Raw genomic sequence first — 25779 nt, forward strand, 5'->3', positions numbered from 1 at the left:
TGTTTTAAACTTTTCTTGTTTTTTTTTTCAATCATCATATGATCTATATAACATGGCATTATATTTTGCTTATATAATTATTTTTATAGTTTTATCCTAATTAGGATTTAGAATATGAAAATTTGTGTTTAATAATGATATTAATGTTACTCTCAGTATGATGAATACATTCTCTAACTGTATTTATTTGTCAGGTTTTAATCCAAGTACCCCAGAAGAACTCAGTTATCACATGGGACTTTGATATCTTGAAAGGTGACATTACTTTCACTGTGTTCCGGTGTATGAAGCAGTTACATGAACCCATTCACACTCACCATGTAACAGGAGCAACGGCAGGTATTGGTTCCGTGCAGTACATTGAGAAATCGATGGCTGTTGGTGCTGAGTTGAGCATTGTTGAGCCCCCTCATATATGTCGTGATGGTGATAGTATACAGGTAAGTGTGATTTTATTTGCACTGTTAGAATATTCTTTTGTCTGTTTCAGTCATTTGACTGCAAGCATGCTGGAACACCAGTTTGAAGGATTTTAGTCGAACAAACCGACCCCAGGACTTACTTTTTAAGCCTAGCACTTATTCTATCAATCATTTTGTTGAACTGCTAAGTTACAGGGATGTAAACACACCAACACTGGTTGTCAAGCGGTGATGGGGGACAAATACAGATAGACAGACAGACACACACACACATATATATGATAGGCTTGTTTCAGTCTACCAAATCCACTCACAAGGCTTTGGTCAGCTGAGGCTATAGTAGAAGATACTTGCCCAAGGTTCCACACAGTGGGACTGAACCTGGAATCATGTGGTTGGGAAGCAAACTTCTTACCCTGTGTTATAAAACACATGTACAAATTTAATATTTATTAATTTTTTTCTTAGGTACAAAATCAATTTTTATGGGTATCTTGTTTTTATATATTAACCACATTATATTACTGGTACATATTTTATCTCATACACATGGTTGAGAACTCATTTTGGAACTGGGTACATCCAAAGGCCTTACACATAGAACATGATGATAACTAGGAATAGGATGGGGGAGAGGATACAGTCACGTTACACATCAGATTCTACTGTGAGCCATTCAGAGAATATCTTCATTAATGATCACAGTGCATTTAAAATGGTTACAAAACCAGACTTCTTGACTGACAGTATTCTCAAGAATTCCATATGGCTACAAGATTTTCCGGTCAAGTTTGGCTGAAGTTTTTGAAATTATATTACACATTGTAGTAGGGTCATAATAACCATTTAAACATGCAGATACTATTGTTTTTAACCCTTCTTTTACTTTGTAATTGTATCAAAACCTTTTGTCATGCATTTGTAATCTGCTTCATTGGTAGTCTATTCCATTCTGTTGTATCTCACATATTTACAATGATGGTTCTACATACTGGCTGTATAGAAAATAGTTTGCTGTCATAGTTATACTTTTCTTTCAGGGATCCATAGTAACAGGTCAACCTGGAAGTTATATCTTACAGTGGAAACATTTTGATTCAGCTAAACCTTCATTTGACTTCCCGCTCTCTTCACACAAGTCCAAAGTCATGTATTATACTGAACTGCTGAAGTCAGAAGCTTTCAAGTAAGTGCTTACTGTCTAGATCTTCTTCTGTATTTTATTACATCCCATTACAGTCTGAGTTTTAATTATACCTGGATTGAATTGCCTTTCATTCTTCTGAATTCTATAAACTATAAGTACCATTTAAATACTGGGGTCAATGTATTTGGCTATTGCTCACTGGAGGAATAATTTGTTGCTCAATTTGATACTCCATATGGCCTTAGGTGCCTTTAAGGAGTCCACTCTGTTGCAAGTAAGATAACTTATGAACAATGGTTTCTTTTTTCCTTTCCCACCAGTCTGTTTCAGAGGCTCTGAAAAAAGCTATGAGCATGTTCTTCTTTCATAGCCATACCAACACACACACACATCATTATCATCATTTAACATCCCTTTTTTTTATGCTGGCCTAAGTTTGATGGTTTGACAAGAACAGACGAGCCTGAGAGTTCTACCAGGTTCTATGTCTGCTTTGGCATGGTTTCTACAGTTGGATGCCCTTCCTAATATCAACTGCTTAACAGAGTATACTGGTGCTTTTTTATATGGGGCTAGCACCAGTGAGGTCCCCAAGTACCCTCAAGATAAGACCCTTCAACTGAGCTGGGTATAGACTGGAGGAATAAGAAACTATAATAGAGGGAGAGGGGCAGGTATCTTGCTGGAGAGGTGAATACATGGCTTGCCCACCTGGAAACTGAAAGAGAGAAAGGAAGAGGTGAGGTTTTGGTATGTGAATATGAAACAGAATAAGATAACCCACTTGTGTTTTCTCTGGGATCTCCTTTCTTCTCTTCCTAGTCACTCCTGGACTTTGCTCTTGTATCAAATGAAGGGCTATGTCTGAAAAATTATAACTTTTATTTCTTCCCTGAGTATCAACCTAATAATATTAATTGTGAATGTCTTTTGTACTTTTGTTTTTTGTATTTACTTTGTTACATATATCTGTGTGTGTATGTGTGTGTGTGTGTGTGTGGAGAGAGTAAGGGATAGAGAGACGGGGAGAAAGAGCATATTAGCAGAATGAGTAGTGTGATGGATGTTCCAGGCCTCTGTGTCCTGATAGCAATGCTTGTAATGACACTGGTGTCAAGTTGTAGTGGCCCTAAAGCACACAGCCATTGTCTTGGAAAATATTGATGGTGTTGAGAGGGGAGATTTGCATGGATGAGTATCTCTCAGTCTTCCACAAAATTTTGTCAATGGTCTGTGCATATAGATGCAGATACAGCTTTAATCCTGATTGACAGAGGTCAGCTCCTGAAAGAGAAAAGGAAATTGGGAGAAGTGAAGAAGAAAGAAAGAGAGAGAGAAGAAATAGAAAGACAGAGAGAGAGAGAGAGCAAAGAACAAATGAAAAGAGGGAGGGGAGAGAGAGAGAGCAAAGAACAAATGGAAAGAGAGAAAGAGAGAGCAAAAACAAGACAACAGAAAGAGTAAGAGTGCAAAAGTAAGGCAGAAAGAGACAAAGAAAGAGAGAGCAATGAAGAGTAAAACAAGAGAGAGAGAGAGAGAGAGAGAGAGATAAAACATAGATGAGACAGAAAGTGATTGGGAGAGAAAGCAGAGAAGAGACAAAGAGAGGAGAGAGCAAAAATGGAGTCAGAAATAAATTTGTTGGTTTTTTTTTTCATTATAAACATATTTGTTTATAAATTTGTTTGTTTATTTATTTATTTTCAGGGGCTCCATGAGCAGCCTTCAATCCTTTCAAAGTAGCATTTCTTCTCTGAGCATTGGAACTAATCAGAGCAGCCAATCGGGCCTGAGTAGCTGTCCGTCCAGGTGATTTCAGTGGTCATCTCATCTGTGCATGATGTTGTCTCCGATTTACTGCCCGTCTCCACCTATACAATATTGGTTGATGTGTTCCCTCAGTCTGCTGCCTTCAGTTGTTGTTGTTGCTGTTGTTGTTGTTGTGTTGTAGTATTACTAATGGTTGTCATTGTTCTTAGTGTAAATAACAGACTGAGAAACATATATACGCACACACCACATACAATGGTACTTCACACATATATAAGTATATGTCCATGAATATGTTTATGTGTAATCGTCTATAATATATCTATAATCTTGTGTAACATATATATATATACACACTCACATACAAATATATATAACATGCATATGTATACACTATACAGATATATATACTATACAGATATATATTTATACACATAGACACACACACACTTAAACATATACAGTCCCTTTATTTTCTTAATGTTTCACATAAATTATCAATTCCAGATGAGAACTTTGTATATTTATTATAAAATGGAGGGAAAGATCTGTTGCATATTCTATATTGGGAGAGAATATAGTTAGGTGTAAGTTTGCACTTAAGCTTACCATTCTGGAATATACAATGAACTAAGTAACATAATGTATTGAAGTATCAAGTGAATGCTTGTAACTAAAAAGAAAGCCAAAGGGTTTTATTTCCAATAAAATGTTCAATATTAGTCAGATTATGTTATACTGTATAATACATTGATAAAACACATACCAGAAATGTTTATGGGTAGAGATTTAGTTGACAGTGTACTTTTCTTTTCAAAGAATGTTCCGGTGCTAAGAAAAAAAAATATCTTATTTACCAAATAGTGTGAGGAATTCTTGTGCAACTAATTCATAGAATTGTTTTATGTTTAACTTTGAACTACTTTACACACTTTTTAAAAATCTCTTTGAAAAATCCTGAATATCCCAATATTCTTGCTGCTGAAAATCTGGTATTTTGTGGTGATCACTGCATGGTACTAACTGTGTGTCAGCAAATCAAATCTATAAAATGTTTGGAACTGCTTCATTTATGGGTCTGATAGTGTTTTTTAAAGGCATGAATATCATCATTTCTCACATTTCTTTCCATAGAACTTAATATTTATCAAATAGTGGACTTTTGATTTTGTGGTATAGAAATATTTTAAGGCTGCTGATTTTTGCTTTCCTTGACAAGAACATTTTGCTGTATGATTTTATCTTGGTTCAATCCTAGTTTCAGATATTTCTGTTAATTTTTCTTCATTTGTTTTTAAACATTTTTAAGGAGTTCAGTTATTTTTAATTTTGGGGTAAATTTCTTTTGATTTATTGTTTGTTTGTTTGTTGATTTTAAAGAATTTAATTTAAAAATAATATGCTCTTGATTTTATTTGGTACCTTATCATCAGTGTTTAATTTTAAAAATTTATATTCAATTAAAATGTATTTTTTATAGAAGGTTGAGGATTTTTTTTATAAACTAAAAGATTTTTGTTATAAAAGTGGTTACTTATTTATGGAAGGAATTGGGAATTATTCTCAAAGACATTCAAAAATACATAAACTGAAAGAGTGGAACCCAAAGTGTCCTTGTTACCTATCTCTGTTTATTCCATTGTCTTAAACTTAACATCTATTCCCCCTTATTGCATTCTCTTCTTCCCTTATTATTCACTAATTAATTTTTTTCTTCATTTTTCACTACCTTCAATCCATTTATTCAGCATTATCAGTAAACACTTTAGGTCTCTGATGAAGAATTATGCCCAAATTCCTTTTCCATGTGGCAAAATAATGTATTCCAATTTCAAACTTGTCATCTATTCTTTTATCTCTTATTTACATCCCTTCCAAAACTCTTCTACCTTCCACTAGCTAACTATCTCTTGTCCTTCGTTGAGAACATCTATTTCCATCTAATTTCTCTTTGAATTCTTTCTCTTCTGTAATTCCAATGGACACAAGTCCACTTAGCTCTCATGCTCCTCCTACACTATCGACACAGAACCAGAATTATTTCCCATTCATAACTATTTGTACCAGTTAGTTTCCCTACCACAAAACCCTACCTTTGATTGATGCACTAACTCTTTAAACAATCTTGTAGTCTTCCTCACATCCAATTATCACATCTTCTGCTCTCATTGGATTGTTTCATCATTACCTAATCAAAGTAACCCACCTCACATAATCCTACCAGTCAGGAAACACTATCCCACCAGCCCCCTGATATTGAAAAATAGATAAAGAACATTTACTGTCAAGGATAATCTGGGAAGAACTGGAAGAACTTCAGTCAGTTAGCTGATTGGATTTTTTTTCAGTTCTTCACTTATTACTCTTGGCAGTAAATATTCTTCACCTGTGACTCTTCAAGACAGCTAAACAGAAACTAACACTTTTCCATGAAGTTTGTTTCTCCATCTCTCTCACACAACCAAAGCTCACAACTCCTCAGCCCTTAACCCTTTTGTTACCATATTTCTGTTGAGATGCTCTGTGTTTCTTCCAATTATTTTAAATATAACAAAGAATTTAGTAAAATAACATCGTTATCATTAAGCAAGTGTTAGGAACATAAATTGTGACTAAGGTTTGGTGGAAGATTTTAATTCAAAACTTATGAAAACAAGACATTTGTGCTAAAGAGCCAGAGCCGGTTTCAGCCAGGTTGGTAACGAAAGGGTTAAGTGGTCCATACTCTGCTGCTTCATAAATGTTTGGCAAAGAATACTGCCTACAATGAAGGAGGCAGTCACCATTATCATTTGGGATAGCCATCAGGAAAGCAAAGGCATCGGCTAGTGGCCCTAAGCACAACTATATTATTTGTGTTGATCACTGAAACTGAAAAACAAGCAATACTCATAGGTGCTTCCTTATTTTTGACTGTTTCTTTCTGTAAATTTCAAATCATGTTTTATAAAAAAAAAAAGAAAAGAAAAGAACATATACCAATTCTTCAAGAAAATGCCCACTCCTTTTTATCACAGCTAATTGCATCAGTAGGTTACAAATGATCAGACTGAGAAGAACACCTACTGAATGAAAAAGTGAAGGTTTCGATTCTGCTAGTAGCATTAGTAGTACTATTCCAAATCCTTGGTGAATTACTTAACTTACTATGGTTGGAGCTATGTCACTGTAAATACATATCAGGAGGAATGGCTCACCACTTTTATCGGCAGGGACCTAGTATAACTAATAAATGTTTTGGTAATTAGTAGTTCAAAGGAACAGAATGTAATAGACATTGTACGTAACAAACTTGTGATAAAACATTGTGATCAAATTAGGTTCAACTAACAGCCCCTCTCTTACACATCAAACCTTCAACTGTTTCCCTTTAATACTCTGTACTTTTTCCACTCTATGTTGATACAATCACAAGAATTGAATGAGTAAGTGTGATACAATATTCCCTCTTAAATTTCTTGTGTCTATTAAATCTGAACTCTCTTCAGTTTTAGACATGTTGCAGAATTCTGTGTTATGTTACAGTGTCCTTTGATTGTTGTATTTATCTGGTGTAATAAAGGTGGTTTATATGGAGAGGAACCGTTTTAAATGCTTTATATCTGTAATAGAGTTATTTCATACTTTTAAGTACAAATCCTGCTTGGCAGTCACTTCATTTAACTTTCTGCTCCTCCCCTCAGGACAATAAAATAGTACCAGTAATATACTGATGTTGATTTTGTCAAGTATATCCTCTCCCCTCCTTTTACAAATACTGCTCTACACCTAGTCAAATACAAAATATTACACTATTTGGGTCTTTTAAAAAGATCATCATGTATATGAAGAATGCATTAAATGTATCTCATTTTTACTATATATATATATATATATATATATATATATATATATATATATATATATATTATTATTATTATTATTATTATTATTATCATTATTATTATCATCATCATCATTATGATTATTATTATCATCATCATAATAATAATATACATCATGTATCTCAGAATGGTAACAATGTGCTCTTAGAACAAGGACACATTAAACTCATATCTCTGTCAGCTGAGCTGAAAACAGGTACCATTCCTATGTCTTGTCTGAACAATATGTACCAAAATTTTGTAGGGAACATCTCCCATTTGATCATGCGAGATGGATTTAAACAAATAATAAAGAAATCTAGAAATGAATAGTTATATTTTAAAATCTTGGATCCAGAAATTATATTTTATTTTTAATCCCAACAAATTTTATTTTTTGTTTGCTTAATATTGAAATTGAGACTTGTAGTTTTTTTTTTAATAACCCCTGTCCTTCATTCAATGAAATAATAATGTTACCATAAAAGTTCAATGAATAAAATTAAAAATTAAAACTCAATCTTCCTTTGTTTATCTAAACCTTTTTTTAACAACTGATTTTTTTTCTTAAGAAAAACACTTCCCTCAAATTAAATAATATATTTATTAAAAGAACTCTGTTAAATAGGCAAATTAATTAATTTTCAAAAGTCAGATAAGGACTTTAATAAAATATTAATAATAATTCCAAAATTAATTTTATTTTATTTTGCTGAGGGAAAAAATGTTAAAACAAATTGATATGAATTTATTATTCAGTTTGCTTATTGTGGCTATTGTTTAATAGAATAATAAACAAAAGTAAGCAAACTGAATGCTGCTATAGTATGTTGTCATTAACAGATATGTTTGCCAAAATGGTCTCCTTTTCCAGGCCAGAGATCATGTTTTAACTCCTTAGTCTATGTCAATGTGACAATCCTTTTTGCTTCAGATGCTGCTAATGCTAGCTTGTTTGCTTGCTTGATGTTACATGTAGTTGTGTGTTTTATAGTGAAAAATGTAGTGAAAATATCTATGTTATTTCACTGACTTATTAATTTTCAATTTTTAGCATTTAAAAAAAATTATGTCTATAGTCCAATCCTACTGTATGGCATCTTGGGCAAATGTTTTTTACCTTAGCCCTGAGAGTGGATTTGGTAGTAGGAAACAGAAAGAAGCATGTTGTACATATTTGTGTGTGCGTGTATATGTTTGTTTGTGTCTCCTTGTGTTGACATCACCTAATAGTTATGAATGAATGACACTGTCAGACAAGCAGTGTCCCTAGTTTCCAGTCTTCTGTGAAAATATGCCTTACTTTGCTTGGAAACAATTGAGGATTGGTGACAGGACGGTCATGCAGCCATAGAAAATTTGCCTCAGTGAATTCCATCTGACCCATACAAGCATGAAGAAGTGTACATTAAACCAATGATGATGATAATACATGGAAAAAAATTTAAAAAAAGAAACATGCAGGAAGTATATAATTTAGGAAGGATATGGTACCACTACCATGATGATGATGATGATAATAGTGGCAGTGATAATATTTATGATGTATTTTATCTTTGTATTGAACATAACCGAATCCATTCGATATCTCTAGTGTAGACTATCTTTTTGACATATGACATTACCTGTAAAGTGTTATCACCATTGCTCCCGATGTCGTCAAAACCACTACTACTGCATTATCGTCATCACCACCATCTATTGTCCAACTAAATTATAAGTCATGAAGTATAACCCTTTAGCATTGAAACAAGCCAGATCCAGCCCAAGTATTCTCCCTGTCTTATGTTCAAACTGGCCAGACCCAGCCTCTCTCACTTATGCTGCAATGTAATTCTAAAAATAAACATTCACAACATCAAAATCTCAAAGCTATGAGATAACGCACAATTAATTCAAAAGGGTAATCCGAATGCTATAGGGTTAATGGAACTTATCTGTAAACTAGAATCCATATAGCCGAGCAAGATGAGAGCAGTGGTATTCAATCATACGTAATTCATTAAAATGATAATAATGAAATTATTGTATACAGTGCTCAGGTGCACCACAACTTGTTAGACAGTGCATATAAAGCACATGCAGTAATGTGCAAATGTCTGGAAAGCGAACAATGCATGAGTCAGATACATGCTTGTGTGTGTATGGAGGGGAGAAAATCAGGTGTAGTGTTGGCGAATCTCAGAAAGCATGGAAGTTTTGAAGGATGCAGTGCTCCGACAACTAACAACTGATGCCGGCAGTTTGTTCAATGCTTCAGCAACTCTCAGCATGAAAAAATGTTTCCTAAAGTCATGGGAGCTCTGCTGTTTTCTGACTTTGTAAATATGTCCACGGATGTTAGATGGGTGAAGTTTGAAAAGGTGCTCAGAGTTATTGCTTAAAGCACAGAAAATCTGAATTGAAGATGTTCAATTCAAATACTTGTCTGTTGTTCAGGTTTTAGTACATAACAATAATGGAAATTTTCACAAAATAGACTATTTCCTCTCAAAGTTGATAGGTTAGCATTTGAAAGCGCACTCATTTTTGTCCAGCTGACTAACAGACTGATTTGTCCTTTGCTTTGGTATGAATTAGTCAAATAATTAAGAGTTGTTCAATGGGATACAAGACCATACTGAACACTCTAGTGGATTATGGGTGTAGTAGTCTTAGTTTGTTGTCTCATTGGATATGTTGACCTTGGTTACCTAAGAAGAGGCGTTTGCTACAAAACGTTTTAGACAGGAAGTATGACTATTTGTGCTCTGTGAATGTCAGTATTTTGATTTTGTAGAGTGGTTATAGGTGTAGGTTGTAGTGTGGTGTGTGTAAGATGAGCAGAGTTTTGAATAATTTAAAATTAAGTTTATAGCAGAAAGATTGCAAGCCATAATCCATGATGCACATAGTTTAGTGTTTGTAAACTAGTTTGGAATTTTACTAGGTTTTGGTATTTTGTATAAGAAGGTGTTTATGTGTATGATTTAGTTATTTCAGTTTCATTTGTTTTGTATATGACAGTCATCATCATCATCATCATTTAATGTTCTCCTACCATGCTGGCATGTGTTGATGGTTTGACAGGAGCTGGCCAGGTAGGAGCCTGTGCCATGCATCTGTGTCTGGTTTTTAACAGCTGGATGCCCTTCCTAACACCAACCACTCTGTAGGGTGTGCTGAGTGCTTTTTACATGGCACTTCCTCAGGCAAAGTCAGTTTAGTGTGGTTTCAACAGCTGGATACCCTTCCAAATGCCAACCACTTTATAGTGTGGACTGGGAGCTTTTTAAGTGGCACCTGCACTGGTGGGGTCACCAAGTGACTTTGCAAAACAAGGAGTCATGCATTGAACATTTATATTTTGTGTGTGCACTCAAATACTTAAATGTCATGTGTGATTATGAATAATACATTGGAAAATGTGTTTGCAATAGTTATTCTGCAATATCCATATAAAGACTTGGATTTTGTCTTTATATGGATATAGAGTATGTGTAACCACATGCATGTTTTGAGTGTAAAAGGATATGATATGATGGTATCACCAGTGAAAGATACTATGTGTACATCGTTCTACATAAAGGTTGTTATGACAAAAGAAATGAAGAGAGAGAAGAGATTCTTGGAGTTCTATGATGTGAATTCTTAACTGTCAATCTCACTAACTTTTAGAAAACCATATACAACTCACAAGTCAAATACAACTCAGTGTCATTTATTTTTCAAGTGGTACTTAGGTTAGAATGAAATTGTTCTACCAAGGAAGATATACTATCATGAACAAAATCTATCCTGGGTGAGAACTGTCCACCTTCAATGTAAATTAGTTACAAATGACAGCAAAGGCAGAGAGAGGAACTTAGAAAATAAAGGGTGTGCGAAGTGAAAGATGCTTTTGCTAGTATCACTTTCCACATAGCACTGGTAAAAAGTTTAATAAATAGATAGAAAAACATTTTTGGATAGAGAGTAGTCAGTTTTTAAGGGGTAGCCTTCAGCAAGTTATTGACCAGTTTTCTTGTTGGACAGCAGGTCCACTGAGACTGCAGGGAAGATAAATGATAAGCCCAAAAGATATGAAAAATGACAACTTGCAATATGAAGTATGGGCTGTTCTTTAGTTCCAGATAAGCCTTGAAAAGGCAATGATCAAAAGCATTCTAGTTGGACCATTCCAACTTATTTTCAAACAGGGTATCCCTAGTATTATATTATTTAATGCTTTATTGTTTTGTTTTTTAAGACTATAGAGTTGAATTTAAGCTAGTTGCTATTTCTAGCAGGTCAAGCTTTCTCATAGGGGTTCACTCATTGGCTTATGTCATGTGTAGGCAGCTAGGAAAGGAGTGTGTTGGAATCCTGGTAATATTTTAGACAAAAATTTTTTAAAAAACATAAGTTCTGTTCCGTTCTGTGTCAGTGGCACATAAAAGGCACCATTCGAGTGTGATCATTACCAGCATCGCCTTACTGGCACTTGTGCCCTGTGCTAGTAGGGTGTTAAGAGCACCATCCGAGTGTGATCGTTGCCAGAGCGGCTAACTGGCTTCCATGCCGGTGGCATGTAAAAGGCACCATTCGAGCGTGATCGTTACCAGCATCGCCTTAGTGGCCCCTGTGCCGGTGGCACGTGTAAAAACATTCGAGTGAGGTCATTGTCAGTACCGCCTGACTGGCTCCCATGCTGGTGGTACATAAAAGCACCCACTACACTCTCGGAGTGGTTGGCATTAGGAAGGGCATCCAGCTGTAGAAACTTTGCCAGATCAGATTGGAGCCTGTTGCAACCATCTGGTTCACCAGTCCTCAGTCAAATCGTCTAATCCATGCTAGCATGGAAAGCAGACATTAAATGATGATGATGATGATAAGGTACCAACTAAATGTCATTAAGATGAAAGGACAATGGTTTGGTCACATTTACTCATAGTGTCTTATAAAAGGGATCTGGGATAGAAACAAAGAGTATGAATGAGATAGAATGATTGACTTAGTTTATCACCCAGTTTAACACCCATTGAGTAGTTTTAGCAAACATTCAGACCTTTCAGTGTTTGGTCTGAGGATAACTAAATACCTTTATATGTTGCTTCCTACTGCAGCAACATGGTTCTTTCTATTTTATCATCAGTCTCAAGGCCTGTCGATAGGTATGGATGCTGCCCTTCCACTTCTGTTCAGCCTCTCCACTCCTGCCATATATCTTTTGTGTAATCAATAGAATGACTATTAAAGACTAAACAAAAGTTAGTACAGAAAGTATTAATGGGCTTAATAAAACCATGAGGTAATTAAGTAATACTTAGTGGAATACATGAGTTGTTATCCTAATTAGTTAATTTGCAGGTGTTATCTGAGGACCAGCATAACAACATTGTCAACTGCTTCAAAGGTTTGTGTACATAGGAGTGTTTCATTGCATGTACACTAGCCTGTGGTTGTGAAAAATCTAAGAAAACATTCAACTATTAATAAAACTACTTATTTGATCCCTAGGTGTACCACCTGTATATATCTGGCATTTACAAGCAATGTTTAATTTGTATTAACCTCTCTTTCTCTTTTACTCTCTTTTACTTGTTTCATTCATTTGACTGTGGCCATACTGGAGCACCGCCTTTAGTCGAGCAAATCGACCCCAGGACTTATTCTTTGTAAGCCTAGTACTTATTCTATCGGTCTCCTTTGCCGAACCGCTAAGTTACGGGGATGTAAACACACCAGCATCAGTTGTCGAGTGATGTTGGGGGAACAAACACAGACACACAAACATATATACACACACACATATATATATACATATATACGACGGGCTTCTTTCAGTTTCCGTCTACCAAATCCACTCATAAGGCTTTGGTCAGCCCGAGGCTATAGTAGAAGACATTTGCCCAAGGTGCCACGCAGTGGGACTGAACCCAGAACCATGTGGTTGGTAAGCAAGCTACTTACCACACAGCCACTCCAGCACCTATTAGCAAATTGTTCAGATCCTTTCATGTGATATCAGATCCACAGACAATATTTTATTTATAACGACCATATCTAGCTCTTATCTAAACCCTCTACAAGTAAATCCTACACATAATATCTGGACATGTATTTGACTTCAATAATATTTGTATCCTATTTAATTCTCTAGAAATGAAGCATAGCAATTATTTTACTCCAGCAAGTCATATGTAAGCCTGTGCTGTTTCTTGTGATATCTTTAGTGACTCAAATGCTATTTTTACCTTTGTAGTATATTGCAATAAAAAGAAGCATGAATAATTCAGGCTAGTTTTCTGTATCCTTCTTAAAGATCATCATCATCATCATCATTGTTTAACGTCCGCTTTCCATGCTAGCATGAGTTGGACGATTTGACTGAGGGCTGGCGAACCAGATGGCTGCACCAGGTTTCAATCTTGATCTGGCAGAGTTTCTACGGCTGGATGCCCTTCCTAACGCCAACCACTCCGAGAGTGTAGTGGGTGCTTTTACGTGCCACTGGCACGGGGGCCAGTCAGGTGGTACTGGCAACGACCTCGCTAAAATATTATTCATCTAGGTAGGAATTTTAATTTCAAAGTTTGGGCAATCAGTTTAGATACCTTTATAATATTGTATTAGTTGCCTCATAATCTTAGATTCATTACCATCATGTTATATACATTTACTAACTTGATCCATGTCCCTGTAAACCATCACTAATCTCTTTCAATTTTGGTGATTATCATTAAATTTATTAACTTTTAACATTGGTACGAGGCCATAAATTTTGCAGAAGGTGTCGTTGATTAAACTAACTCCAGTGCTTGATTGCCACTTTATTGTCTCTTGAAGGCAAAGTTCATTTCAGCAGGATATCATTAAATATCAATTACCAGAGGGTATGATCCATACCTCCTAGGAGTAAAACTGGAGTCTTTCCCATGATAGAGATTATTTTGAGCCAGTCAGTTAGTTTGATGAAGATTATCACTCTCTATGCTACACTCACAGGATAATTTAAATTACATTCTGGAAACCTATGAAACATTCAGCAATTTAACAGTGCTACTGCTACTTACAAATATTGAACTGTTCTTACCTTGTAGAACCTATTTTCAATAAGTTATACTGAGTCATTTGAGAGTGAAATTTGTTGACCACCTGGCATCAGATGATATGTCTCCTATAACTAAAAGGTAGAAAAACACACCACATCCTTCAGTTAGTTGCCTAATGCCTGATTGACACAGCCATGTATGACTTTGAACCCTTGTGCACAGGAACCAAGTTAACCCTTTTTTTGATAGTGGGGTACTTTCTGGAATTTTCCACATTTCTTACGACATATTATCATCATCATCATCGTTTAACGTCCGCTTTCCATGCTAGCATGGGTTGGACGATTTTGATTGAGGGCTGGCGAACCAGATGGCTGCACCAGGCTGCAATCTTGATATGGCAGAGTTTCTACAGCTGGATGCCCTACCTAACACCAACCACTGAGAGAGTGTAGTGGGTGCTTTTACGTGCCACCGGCACAGGGCCAGTCAGGCGGTACTGGCAACAACCTCGCTCGAATCTTTTACATATGCTACCGGCACAGGTGCCAGTAAGGCGATGCTGGTAACGATCATGCTTGAATGGTGTCTTTTACGTGCCACCAGCACGGAGGCCAGATAGCCGCTCTGGCAATGACATAGTATACACATTATTTTTACTGACCATTAGAAAGAGTTGCAAGAACCGATTTGCATATGATTAGCATATTACATCACCAGCTTGTGGGACAAAAATTTAATCAGTGCAGTGAAGGTTAGTTACCTGTTTGTTTGATACTGGATTAACTTAGACTAACACCTAAACACTGTCTGACCTAGTTGGTATGTAGAAATGAGTTTTCACAAGAAATCCAGCAGTTTCCATAAGAAACAATTGAGAAACACGTACCAATCATTCAACTCTATAACCGTCAAACTATAACTAGTGTTTATTAGTTGGATAGAGATGAAAAACTAAGTTGGTCAAAGTGATGGTTCAGTTGAACAACTGTATGTTCTGAGTAATGTGAATTTGTCTCTCCCCAATCACTACACTAGCTCAGTTCTTGTTGATGATGATAACTACTTTTCCATGCTTGGGTTTGATGGAATTTGTTGAAGCAGAGATTTCTACAGCTGGATGCCCTTCCTGTCACCAATCCTCACCAGTTTTCAAGTAAGGTAATATTTCTCCTTTGTTAGACACATTTTCATGGAAGACTGGAAATGAATTACACTGCTTGTATGACAGTGACATTCACCATTATTATACAATGTCAAGACAAGGAGAGACAATCACACACATTTATATACAAGCTTCCTTCAGTTTCTATCTACCAAATCCACACATATGGCTTTGGTCAACCTGGAACTATAGTAGAAGACATTTGCTCTAAGTGCCATGCAGTGGGATTGAACTTGAATTCATGTAATTGGGAAGCAAATTTCTTAACCTCACAACCACACCTGTACATATATATGTATGTATGTATGCATGCAGAGGGCACATTACCTAGTAGTTAGGGTGTTGCACTCACGGTCATGGGGTCATGGATTCAATTCCTGGACCTGGTGGTGTGTTATGTTCTTGAGCAAAACACTTCATCTCATGTTGCTCTCTTATCACTTTGACATCTGATATATGGTGTACTGAGCACCTGTTTAGTCAACATCAATTTGATGGAAGGTGTGAGCTAACATACAGCACATACATTTGATCACTTTAAACAAATCAATTGTGCAGGTTGTTCAGCAAGAAATTTCAGAACTGTATTTGTCAGACAATGAGAGACTACCATCATCGTCATTGTCATCTACACACACACACACACACACACACACAAACACACACACAGTATATCAAGTACAAAATATAGAGTTTAGCCAGTACATAGTATATGTAGTATCATGTTGTTTGATGTAGCAACAATGTTTTTATAAATAGATTAAACGATCAGATGTTTTAAACGTGTATGTGTGCATGCACATGCATGCATAGTTAATCTAAGTGCTGTATGTAAATGCTCCATGGATGAATGGTTAAGTTTGCCTTACATCTCAGGTTTGATTTCACTACATGGCATATCGAGCCATGTAGCCTTAGTTCAACCAGAACTTTCTAAATGAAATTGTGTAGGCAGAAACAGTGTGGAAGCCAGTTGGATGGTTTGTGTTATTAATTAAAAAAAATACATATTTGTCACACACAATTTCACACTGTCTACTTAAGGCTTTGTTGAAAGTCGAACGCTAAACACAGTAGTTTCACCACTGTGGCATAACTGAATCACTTGAGTATATCTTTTATCTTTTGATTGTTTCAGTAATTAGATTGTAGACATGCTGGGGTACTGCCCTAATTTTAGTTCAACAAATCGATCCAAGTACATATTTTGTGTTTTTTTTTTAAGCCTGGTATTTACTTTATAGGTCTCTTTAGTCAAACTGCTAACACCAACACCAGATGTTAGGTGGTAGTTGGGGACAAACACAGACACAGACACACCACACACACACACATATATATATATATATATGTATACACTGACGACTTTCTAACAGTTTCCATCAACCAAATCCTCTCACAAGATTTTGGTTGACCCGAGGTTATAGTAGAAGACACTTAACCAAGAAACCATGCATTGGGACTGAACCAGGAATCATGTGGTTGGGAAGCAAGCTCTTTACCACACAATCATGCCTGTGTCTATAGTTAGGTTGACTGAACAACTGAAAACTCATGGTGAAAAATTCTAAGATTAATGGTAAATTACTGGTGATCCAGTAATATATTTTGATCACTGCTCAACCATTTCACTTATTCCACATGGTTGCATTATGAAATGGCCCAGATATTTAACTGTTTAACTGATCAGTTCAGTTCATCTAATCCTTAATAGGTCCACAGTTAGCAATGATAGGAATTTATTTCATCAGCTTGTAATACTGATCTTCAGTTCCACAGGCATGAAAACTTACTCATGATACTTTACCTTCGTATACAGGTAGAAATTCTCTCTAATGTCTTTCTTACTATAGATGCCAGAATTGAATGCCGGCTCTGAGGATTTTAGACATCTAGAAAAGTTTAACCCCAGATACAAAACTGACCTATGAAAAATAATTGTTTAGCCCAGGCCAGCTCTGAGCAAGTAGACCTATGATCAATATCTTTTCTCATATATCAAGGAATACAATATCCAATGTGTCCTAACTTTTTCAAAAGGTGTGATTTGAGGAAGATTTGACTAATATTTTTAGCAAGTCAAATGATCATATAGTTTCATTTGTTGGTTTGTCTTTTTCTGCAGGTAGAATTGAACCACAGCCCTATTTTCAAGTAGTTTGCTGCATCTGCTAACAGTGATGAACCATATCAACTATACTTCCTACTAATGGTTACAGGATAAGAGGTTGTGAGTGAAGTACTTTGGCTTTTGACATAATGCAATACTGATGACAATATACAAAACACTCACCTCTTGGCTTTGATTGTCTGATACAAGAATATAAATATCATCATCAACAGCCATTGTCCATGAGTTGGACGGTTTGACTAGAGCTGACAAGCAGGAGAGTTGCACCAGGCTCCTGTCTGATTTGGCATGGTTTCTATAGCTGGATGCCCTTCTAAACGCAACCACTTTAGAGAGTGTACTGGGTGCTTTTACATAGGAGGCTGGCAACGGCCACAGTCAGTTGGTGCTTTTTACGTGCGACTGGCACAGAAGCCAGTCAAGGCGGCGCTGGCATCAGCCACGTTCAGATGGTGCTTTTTACGTCAAACTGGCATGGGTACCACAACTACAATTTCCATTTGATTTTCATTTTGATGTTGATGTACTTGACTCAATAGGTCTGAAGCACAGCAGGTCGCCCTACGATCCAAGGTACTTTTGAATGGGCTGGGGCTGGTTATGCAAAACTGATGTAGGATACAGCTGTGAACTCATTTTATTTGTCGAGTCTTCGCAGTCACAGCATATCTCCAGAGATCTCGGTCTTTCGTCTTTGCCACTGTGAGGCCCAATGTTCAAAGGTCATGCTTGACCACCTCATCCCATGTCTACCTGGGTCTATCTCTACCCCAGATTCCTTCAACTGTTTGGGAGTGGCACTTTTTCATGCATCTCTCCTCATCTATCCGTAGTACATGACCATACCAGTGCAAACGCCTCTCTTGCACGACACACCCTATGCTTCTTATGTCCAACATTTGTCTCAGGGTGCTTACACTCTTTTGTGTGTGCACACTGACATTACACATCTAGCGGATCATGCTAGCTTCATTTCTTTCGAGCCTACGCATGTCCTCTGCAGTCATGGCTCATGTTTCACTACTGTGAAGCATGGCAGTTCGCACACATGCATCGTACAATCTACCTTTCACTCTGAGCGAGAGGCCCTTTGTCACCAGTAGGGGGTAGAAGCTTTCTAAACTTTGCCCAAGCTATTCTTATTCTAGTTGTAACACTCTCTGAGCATCCAACACCACTACTAACTTGGTCACCTAGTTAACGGAAGCTATCAACTACTTCTAGTTTCTGCCCCTGGAGTGTGATGGAATCTGTTTTCTGAGCATCTGTGGAGTTTATTGCCCCTGTGCATCTGCTGCACACAAAAGCTATCTTCCTGGTTAATCTTCCTTTGATGTTGCTGCACCTCTTATGCGTCCATTGCTTACACTGGGTACATCAGGTGACATACTATCCACTCCAATTATGAAGAAGAGAGAAGATGAGAACAATAAACTATCCACAGTCTGTCTACCCTATGTGAAAGGCCTCTCCAAAAAGATACAAAAGATATATGGCCCATATGACATCAGGACAGTATTCAAGAGTAATACAACACTTCGCAAATATCTCCTTTGAGTAAAACTACCAACAGAAGAGAATATGACCAAAGACTGCGTGTACTCCATCCCATGCAGCTGTGGTAGGTTATACAAAGGTGAAACATGCTGCCCCCTCAAAATAAGGGTAGAAGAACATTGCAAAGCTGTGACACAAGGAGATATTGATAAATCGAGTATAGCTGATCATGTATGGAAAAATGGAGACCACCTACCCCTGTGGAATGAAGTTAAAATAATAGACAGAGAACACCACTGGAAAATACGAAAACTAAAAGAAGCAGCTCATATGCTAGGACACAACCAACCCCTAAGCAGACCGAGTGCAGATATGAGCAGCATATGGGAAATGGTATTAAGGAAGGATAGAAAAATATTAGATTTATAAGTCCTAAAATTCACTCTATAATTGCCCACAGGCACATGGTGTAGTGGTTAAGAGCGCGGGCTACTAACCCCAAGATTCCGAGTTCGATTCCAATAATAATAACATTGAAAAATACCTTAGGAATGAAACCCTGGTTCAAGATTTCCCCAAGATACCTGAAGGAGGCTGGAGGGTATATCTGGAAACGTCATGTTAACAACAAATAAGATGAGGACAAATATCCGTCGAATGTAAATAATGTCATACATATTAGTAGCATTGTAACCATAAAAACTTACAGGGATTTATGTCAATCTATCTGTAATTTTTTATGTTTCCACTTCAAACTTTGCTCCATTTTCTTTTCTCTACTCACTTTTCTGCATTAAACTGACTCAATTATTTCTTTCTTTCCTCCTCTTTATGTATTTCCTTCATCATTGCAAAATCTACCTCCACATTATTTCCCAATGTCTACTCCATACTCACTGATATCATCCATAAATATTTTTCTCTTTCTCTATCATATGCTCACTCTCTATGATAAAAAAAATATAATGAAATTATTGTATACAGTGCTCAGGTGCACCACAACTTGTCAAAAGTGCATATAAAGCATATGCAGAAATGTACAAATGTCTGGGATGTGAACAGTGTTTGAGTCAGATACATGCTTGCGTGTGTATGGAGGGGAGAAAATCAGGTGTAGTGTTGGCGAATCTTAGGAAGCATGGAAGTTTTGAAGGATGCAGTGCTCCGACAACTAACAACTGATGCCAGCAGTTTGTTCCATGCTTCAGCAACTCTTAGCGTGAGAAAATGTTTCTGAAAGTCATGGAAGCTGTGCTGTTTTCTGACTTTGTAAATATGTCCACGGGTGTTAGACAGATGGAGTTTGAAAAGGTGCTCAGAGTTATTGTTAGTAATATGGTTAATAATTTTATACCTCCTAACTTATCACATTATCTCTTATTCCTCCTCTCTGTCATAAAGCTGTCTTTATTCATTACACTCTCCTCTTTTACTCATATTATTTCTTTCTCTCTTGCTCTTTTCTCCACTTCTCCACATTTTTACTGTCTCGTTTGATTGCTTGTTCCATGACCCTCATTGTTGTTGCTAGTCACTGCTCTTTCTTTGTAGTAGCTGTCTCACTTACATACAATAGTGCATATAGGCCAGTACTATCCTACATGTGCTTGGAAGAGTTAAATCACCCCTAGAATAATATTAATACAAATAAACATAATAGAATTACTAAAAAAAATATTGTCCCAAATTTGTATAGTAAATTAAGAACAAAATATAGAATTTTTTATAGCCATAACCCAACTATTACTTTCTCTCTATAATTTCAGATATTTAAAAATCAATCCTTGTCATTATTGCAATATGTAATCTTATTAGCAGAGTTTTATAAATAGAAAGACTATTATAATTAATATGATCCTTATATATATATGTTATAATCCCAACAACATGAATAGTTTTTCTGACACACTACAAGCCTAATCAGTAATAACACTTTATTTTCTTTTGTAACCTACAAAGTGCAAAATAACTGTAGATTTTCTCTGCTTTCTTCCAGATCTTTGAAATGACATCAGGAAATGGAATTGCCCAGCTGATTTTAGATTTCCAATTTACTCCAAAAGAGACAAGGAAACTTTGTAAATTGTAACAGATGGCTTGGAAATGTCTTTTGTTATAAATTTCCAGACAAAAACTATTACCTTCTGAAATATGCAAATCAAAATGATGAACTGAAAGCATCTTCAAAAGCTTCTATTTGGTGATAGGCAGCCACATTTAAACCAATTCTGTTGTTTGTGCTCATGTACTATTTAGCCTAGCATCAAAAAAGAAAACAAAATCAATGCAGAAAGGACTACATCTGATTTTAAGTTGTTGAAGGTTAATTCTGCTTAATATGTTTATTGTTAATACAGTTGGTGCCATTGAAATACCATCAGTTACCTATATTGGATCGGTGATGCAGGCAGGCTTTAGGTCTTCTGATTAAAGTTTGCTGCTGCTTTGATAGACAATGGCAATACATTATTACAAAACGTATGTATATTCTATACAACAAACAAAAATACACTGTATTTATGTTGTGTGTGTATACATTATGTATATAAAACCATGTATGGATGTTTATAGGTGAATATGAAGGTTAATTCTACGTTTGACATAATTTAATAATAGAGACATATGTAAAGTTACACAACCATTGTAAGATGCTGCGTGTGTGTTTGCATATGTTTATATTTATTTAAAGAATCTCAAGAACATATCACTCAAGAATCTCAACACACTTCAAACCATCTCTAATCCAGATCATTTTATCATACCTCACACCTTAGAAATGGCAACGGCATAATCTCATACTCAGGTAACACACACACATGCATCAACATAATATTAGGAGGCTTCTAATTCAACAGGTTTGGTAAAGCCAATCATTCTCCAAGCTATATCCATAGCAGGATTTGAACAAAATACTTTTAATCAATAGTTGAGATTGTTGATTTCTCACACTTGCCTTCTTCATATTCTGTCATTAAACAAACAAATAAGTAATTCATACTTACCTTTTGAAGCCCAGATACAGTTAAAGGAAAGCTCACGGGAAACTGATAGACATTATTTCCAGAAATGCTGGACAAATAATTCCAAATGCCCAGTCTTCAATGCTAATAGTAAGATGTTACTGCAAGTCAATAAACTACATGTCAGTTATGTCCCCTTTATTTATACAGCTAACCTTACCTTCTCTCTATTGCTTATTTACTGCTAGGACTGGGCCATTTGTGATACTACACGAATCATCAACAATTCAATTGGCAGCCTGAAGTCTTAGCAATTCATGCTGCTACATCTCTTATTTAAACATTTGCATTTAAGAAGATATATATTTATTTACATCTCAAAATAGTATGGTAAATCAAGTCAATTGCTTAATTTTCATAATCAGAAATAACCACTAATAAATATTTTATGTGATTGAAATCATGAGAAGGAAAGAAATGAGAAGAGCTATTTATGCAGTCATCTATATATATATATATATATCTCAAAGGCAAATAAGAACAGATATTACTTCTGTATTCAAATGTGTGTGTGTGCATGTTGGTGTATTTGAAAACCATGTAATATTTGATTGCAGATGATATCAATATTTCTGATAACAGTATTATGCTAGCTAGATTATGATCTGCAATTGTAATATTCATATTTTTCCATACTTCAGCTCATCATATCCTCTATGTACCATCATTACATATCCATTGAATGTTAATGAAAATCATCTTTTATAGAAGTGGAAATATAGTTTTCATATATTTTCTTCCGGAATTGAAATTATCTTGCATATATACAAGAAACTCTGAGGTTGTGAGTACTGGACTACTGACTACATGGTCCCAAGTTCAAACCACATGATAGCCAACATGTGACCCCTGAGAAGGTCACCTAACTGCTGGTTTCAGTCTGCTGACAGACACAATCTAATCACATCAACTCCACAGTTGTAGTGATTAACAGTTGAAAGACATTCTACTGTAAATATAAAGTATACATTTGTATGTAGCAGAGAGAGAGAGAGAGAAAGAGAAAGAGGGAGAGTGTGTGTGGGTGTGTAGTGCAAGAGCTAGTAGCATGTAGAGTGACTGGTAGTGTGGAGTGAAGTGACCAGTAGTGTGCAGTGGACAGTGCTTCTGTGTACAGGTGGGACATCTTTGAATGTGTGGTGATGGATATGTTAGCATACCATATCTAGGCCGTTGGACAATTGTTTAATATATTGTGACAAAGCTGTGGTGACATAGTAGGCAGGCTATTTTAGTATTTTAGTATGTGTTTTTTTTATCCGGTGACAACCAAGCCTTGTATATTCCCTCGCCAAATATATCACTATTTTTGTTGTCATTATCATTAATAATATTAGAGCAATGGCGAAGACTGAGGAAGTAGAACCAGATTTCATGTTTTACTGCATTTAGTTTCATTTCTCTCAGTTCTGAGGCTGACTTGGCCTTTTATTCTCACAGGATTGATAAAATAAGTACCAGTAATATGCTATATCAATTCAACTGACTTTACCCAACCCTTTTTAAAAATTGGCCTTGTACCTAGTCAAAAAAAAAAAAAAAGAAAATCATTATTATTAATTAATTAATATTTGTATGTTTTTTTTTTTCAATTTTTGTTATTTCATTTTAGACATTGTTCCTTGAGTAAAACGGTGATTACTCAAAAGACATATTTCTCAAAATGAAAATATTGTTCACCCTAATTGTATTATTTTCGATAAATTGAGCATTTCATACAAAAGTCTAAAATCTCTTTGCTTTATTTATTTATTTATTTATTTTTTTTACAGTGGTATCACTATTCAGACTCTAAAATTTGTATGGTAGATTGACCATACTTACAAGGTGGTATCAATGAGTATTCAGATTAGTTATGTTTGATAAAAAAAAAAATAGCTTATTTACCAAAGTTTTAACATCATCTCTTTTGAAATATTCACCTAGCACAGCAATACACTGGTCCCTACGTTCCTGCCACTTTTGGAATCTGACCTGGAAGTCGTTTTACACAAGCAAATTGAAGACCTTCAGCAATTCACTCTGGATCTTGGCAATAGTATTAAAATGGCAACCTTTGAGCTGCATTTTCATATTGGGGAAGCGATGGAAGTCCACAGGTGCTAAATCTGGTGAATAGGGTGGGTGTGGAAGCGATACCATGTTGTTTTTGGTGAGAAACTCACGATTGAGGAGAGCTTGATGACAGGGTGTCATGAATCATCCAATTCTTCATGGTCCACAGATCCAATTCTTCATGATCCACTTTTGATGAATGTCTTTCCTCTCACATCAGCAATGTCATTGATTGCTCTTCAATGAGCCTCATGCACAAGCTGATGAATTTTCCTCACATTTCCAGAGTTGATGTTCATGGTAGGTCTTCCAGGGATGGTCTTCTGCTTTTGAAGCACCTATGTCACTCAAAACATTGCCTCATTGCTGTAAGCTTACCAAAGCATGCTCAATGTCTCTGTAGCAGACTTCCCAAGTCTAACACAAAATTTCATGTTGGTTCTTTGTTCCAACTTCCTGACCATGACAAAATCGCTGACTACAGCATACATGTGATCACAAAAACACAAATTTCATAATTTGCAAAGTAAACACATTGATGTCACTTGGCACACTGCCTCATGAGGGTTACTGTCAACTCACACTGTATATCCAACTGTGTGCTATTATCTGTTGGCATGCTACAGAACTAGTCCCGGAACTTTTTGATACCATCTCGTATATTTGCATGTGCATACATCTGAATATTAATTTTATCAGCTGATGAGTATTAGAGGACAAAACTACCGTATACTCACAATGAATGATACTGGAGTCAGAAAAACACTATGAAAAACTTAGGAAAAAGTGGTGAGATGAGATCTAAGAACAAGAACCAGTACCAATATATCCTCCTGCAGATCTGTTCAAACCATGCCAGTACAGAAAACCGATCATTAAAATGAGAATGATGATGATGGATAATCATTTAAAGAGTTGACAATTTGTATTCTATCACTAGAACTGTGCTGTGTCTCTGTTAGCTAAAGAAGATTAATCCTGGATGGAGAGTCCAGTAAGCACCAAAAATTCTCTTTCATGTAATGTTTCTAGAGCAATGGTTTTCGACCAGGGTTCTGCCAGTACAGTCCAGGGGTTCCACAAGAAGTTACAAAACTGCTAAAATCGGCAGTAATTTTTAATTCTCCTGTGCAGATATGTGTGCATAAGACTATTAAATTATTGCACAGGGGTTCCCCGAGCCAGTGGAATGTTTCCTTGGGGTTCCGCTCCAGCAAAAAGTTTGAAAAGCACTGTTCTAGAGTGAGTCAGTTTGATGGTATTTATCCTTCTCAAAGTTCTATGCACAAGTTAACTTGAGGTCTTACAAGCTAGCAAAACACTTGTAAGCAACTTCAATGTAAAACTGACAGCAGTCAGTTATCCCTTCCAATTACCAATTTACTTCATTTGCTTACTATCGTTTATGCTTAAGGTATGAGTTTATATGCATTCATATTCTAATGAATTGATGTTTTTTTAATCTGATATTTAAAACCAGTTTCTGTAGTATTCACTAAATGAGAATAGAGGGGGTCTCAGGTCTCTGGATGTTGAACACCAGTTGAAACAGAATCGTTCAAAGAAAAGATAAATACTTCATGAATCTATATATTCTATCATCACTAAAAAGTTCTCTGCTCTCTACTTATACCAATTTAACACTCGTCTCCTAAAATCCATTAAAAAAAACATTTTTCTTAAACCTATTTTC

At 36.0% G+C, this 25779-nt stretch overlaps 1 protein-coding gene and 1 long non-coding RNA gene across 4 annotated transcripts in view; one reads left to right on the forward strand and one right to left on the reverse strand.

Annotated features, from left to right (window-relative positions):
* Window positions 1–23557, forward strand: part of LOC115222609 (SEC14-like protein 5) — a 114384-nt gene extending 90827 nt beyond the window's left edge. For all 3 annotated transcript variants that reach the window (XM_029792930.2, XM_036500466.1, XM_029792915.2), the window contains 4 exons: window positions 195–440; window positions 1463–1608; window positions 3277–3378; window positions 21008–23557. In XM_029792930.2, coding sequence (XP_029648790.1) covers window positions 195–440; window positions 1463–1608; window positions 3277–3378; window positions 21008–21020 — 507 coding nt within the window. In that variant the 3' untranslated portion in view covers window positions 21021–23557. The remainder of the gene's footprint in view (window positions 1–194; window positions 441–1462; window positions 1609–3276; window positions 3379–21007) is intronic.
* On the reverse strand, window positions 5–25518 carry LOC118762126. Its single transcript, XR_004997904.1, has 4 exons — window positions 25409–25518; window positions 23683–23688; window positions 9943–9952; window positions 5–14 (listed from the first exon to the last, which is right to left on the reverse strand). It is a non-coding gene; the product is annotated as an uncharacterized LOC118762126 (long non-coding RNA).
* Window positions 25519–25779: the final 261 nt, after the last annotated feature.

The sequence above is a fragment of the Octopus sinensis genome, linkage group LG2 (genome assembly GCF_006345805.1).
Source record: "Octopus sinensis linkage group LG2, ASM634580v1, whole genome shotgun sequence".
Classification (NCBI taxonomy): domain Eukaryota; kingdom Metazoa; phylum Mollusca; class Cephalopoda; order Octopoda; family Octopodidae; genus Octopus; species Octopus sinensis.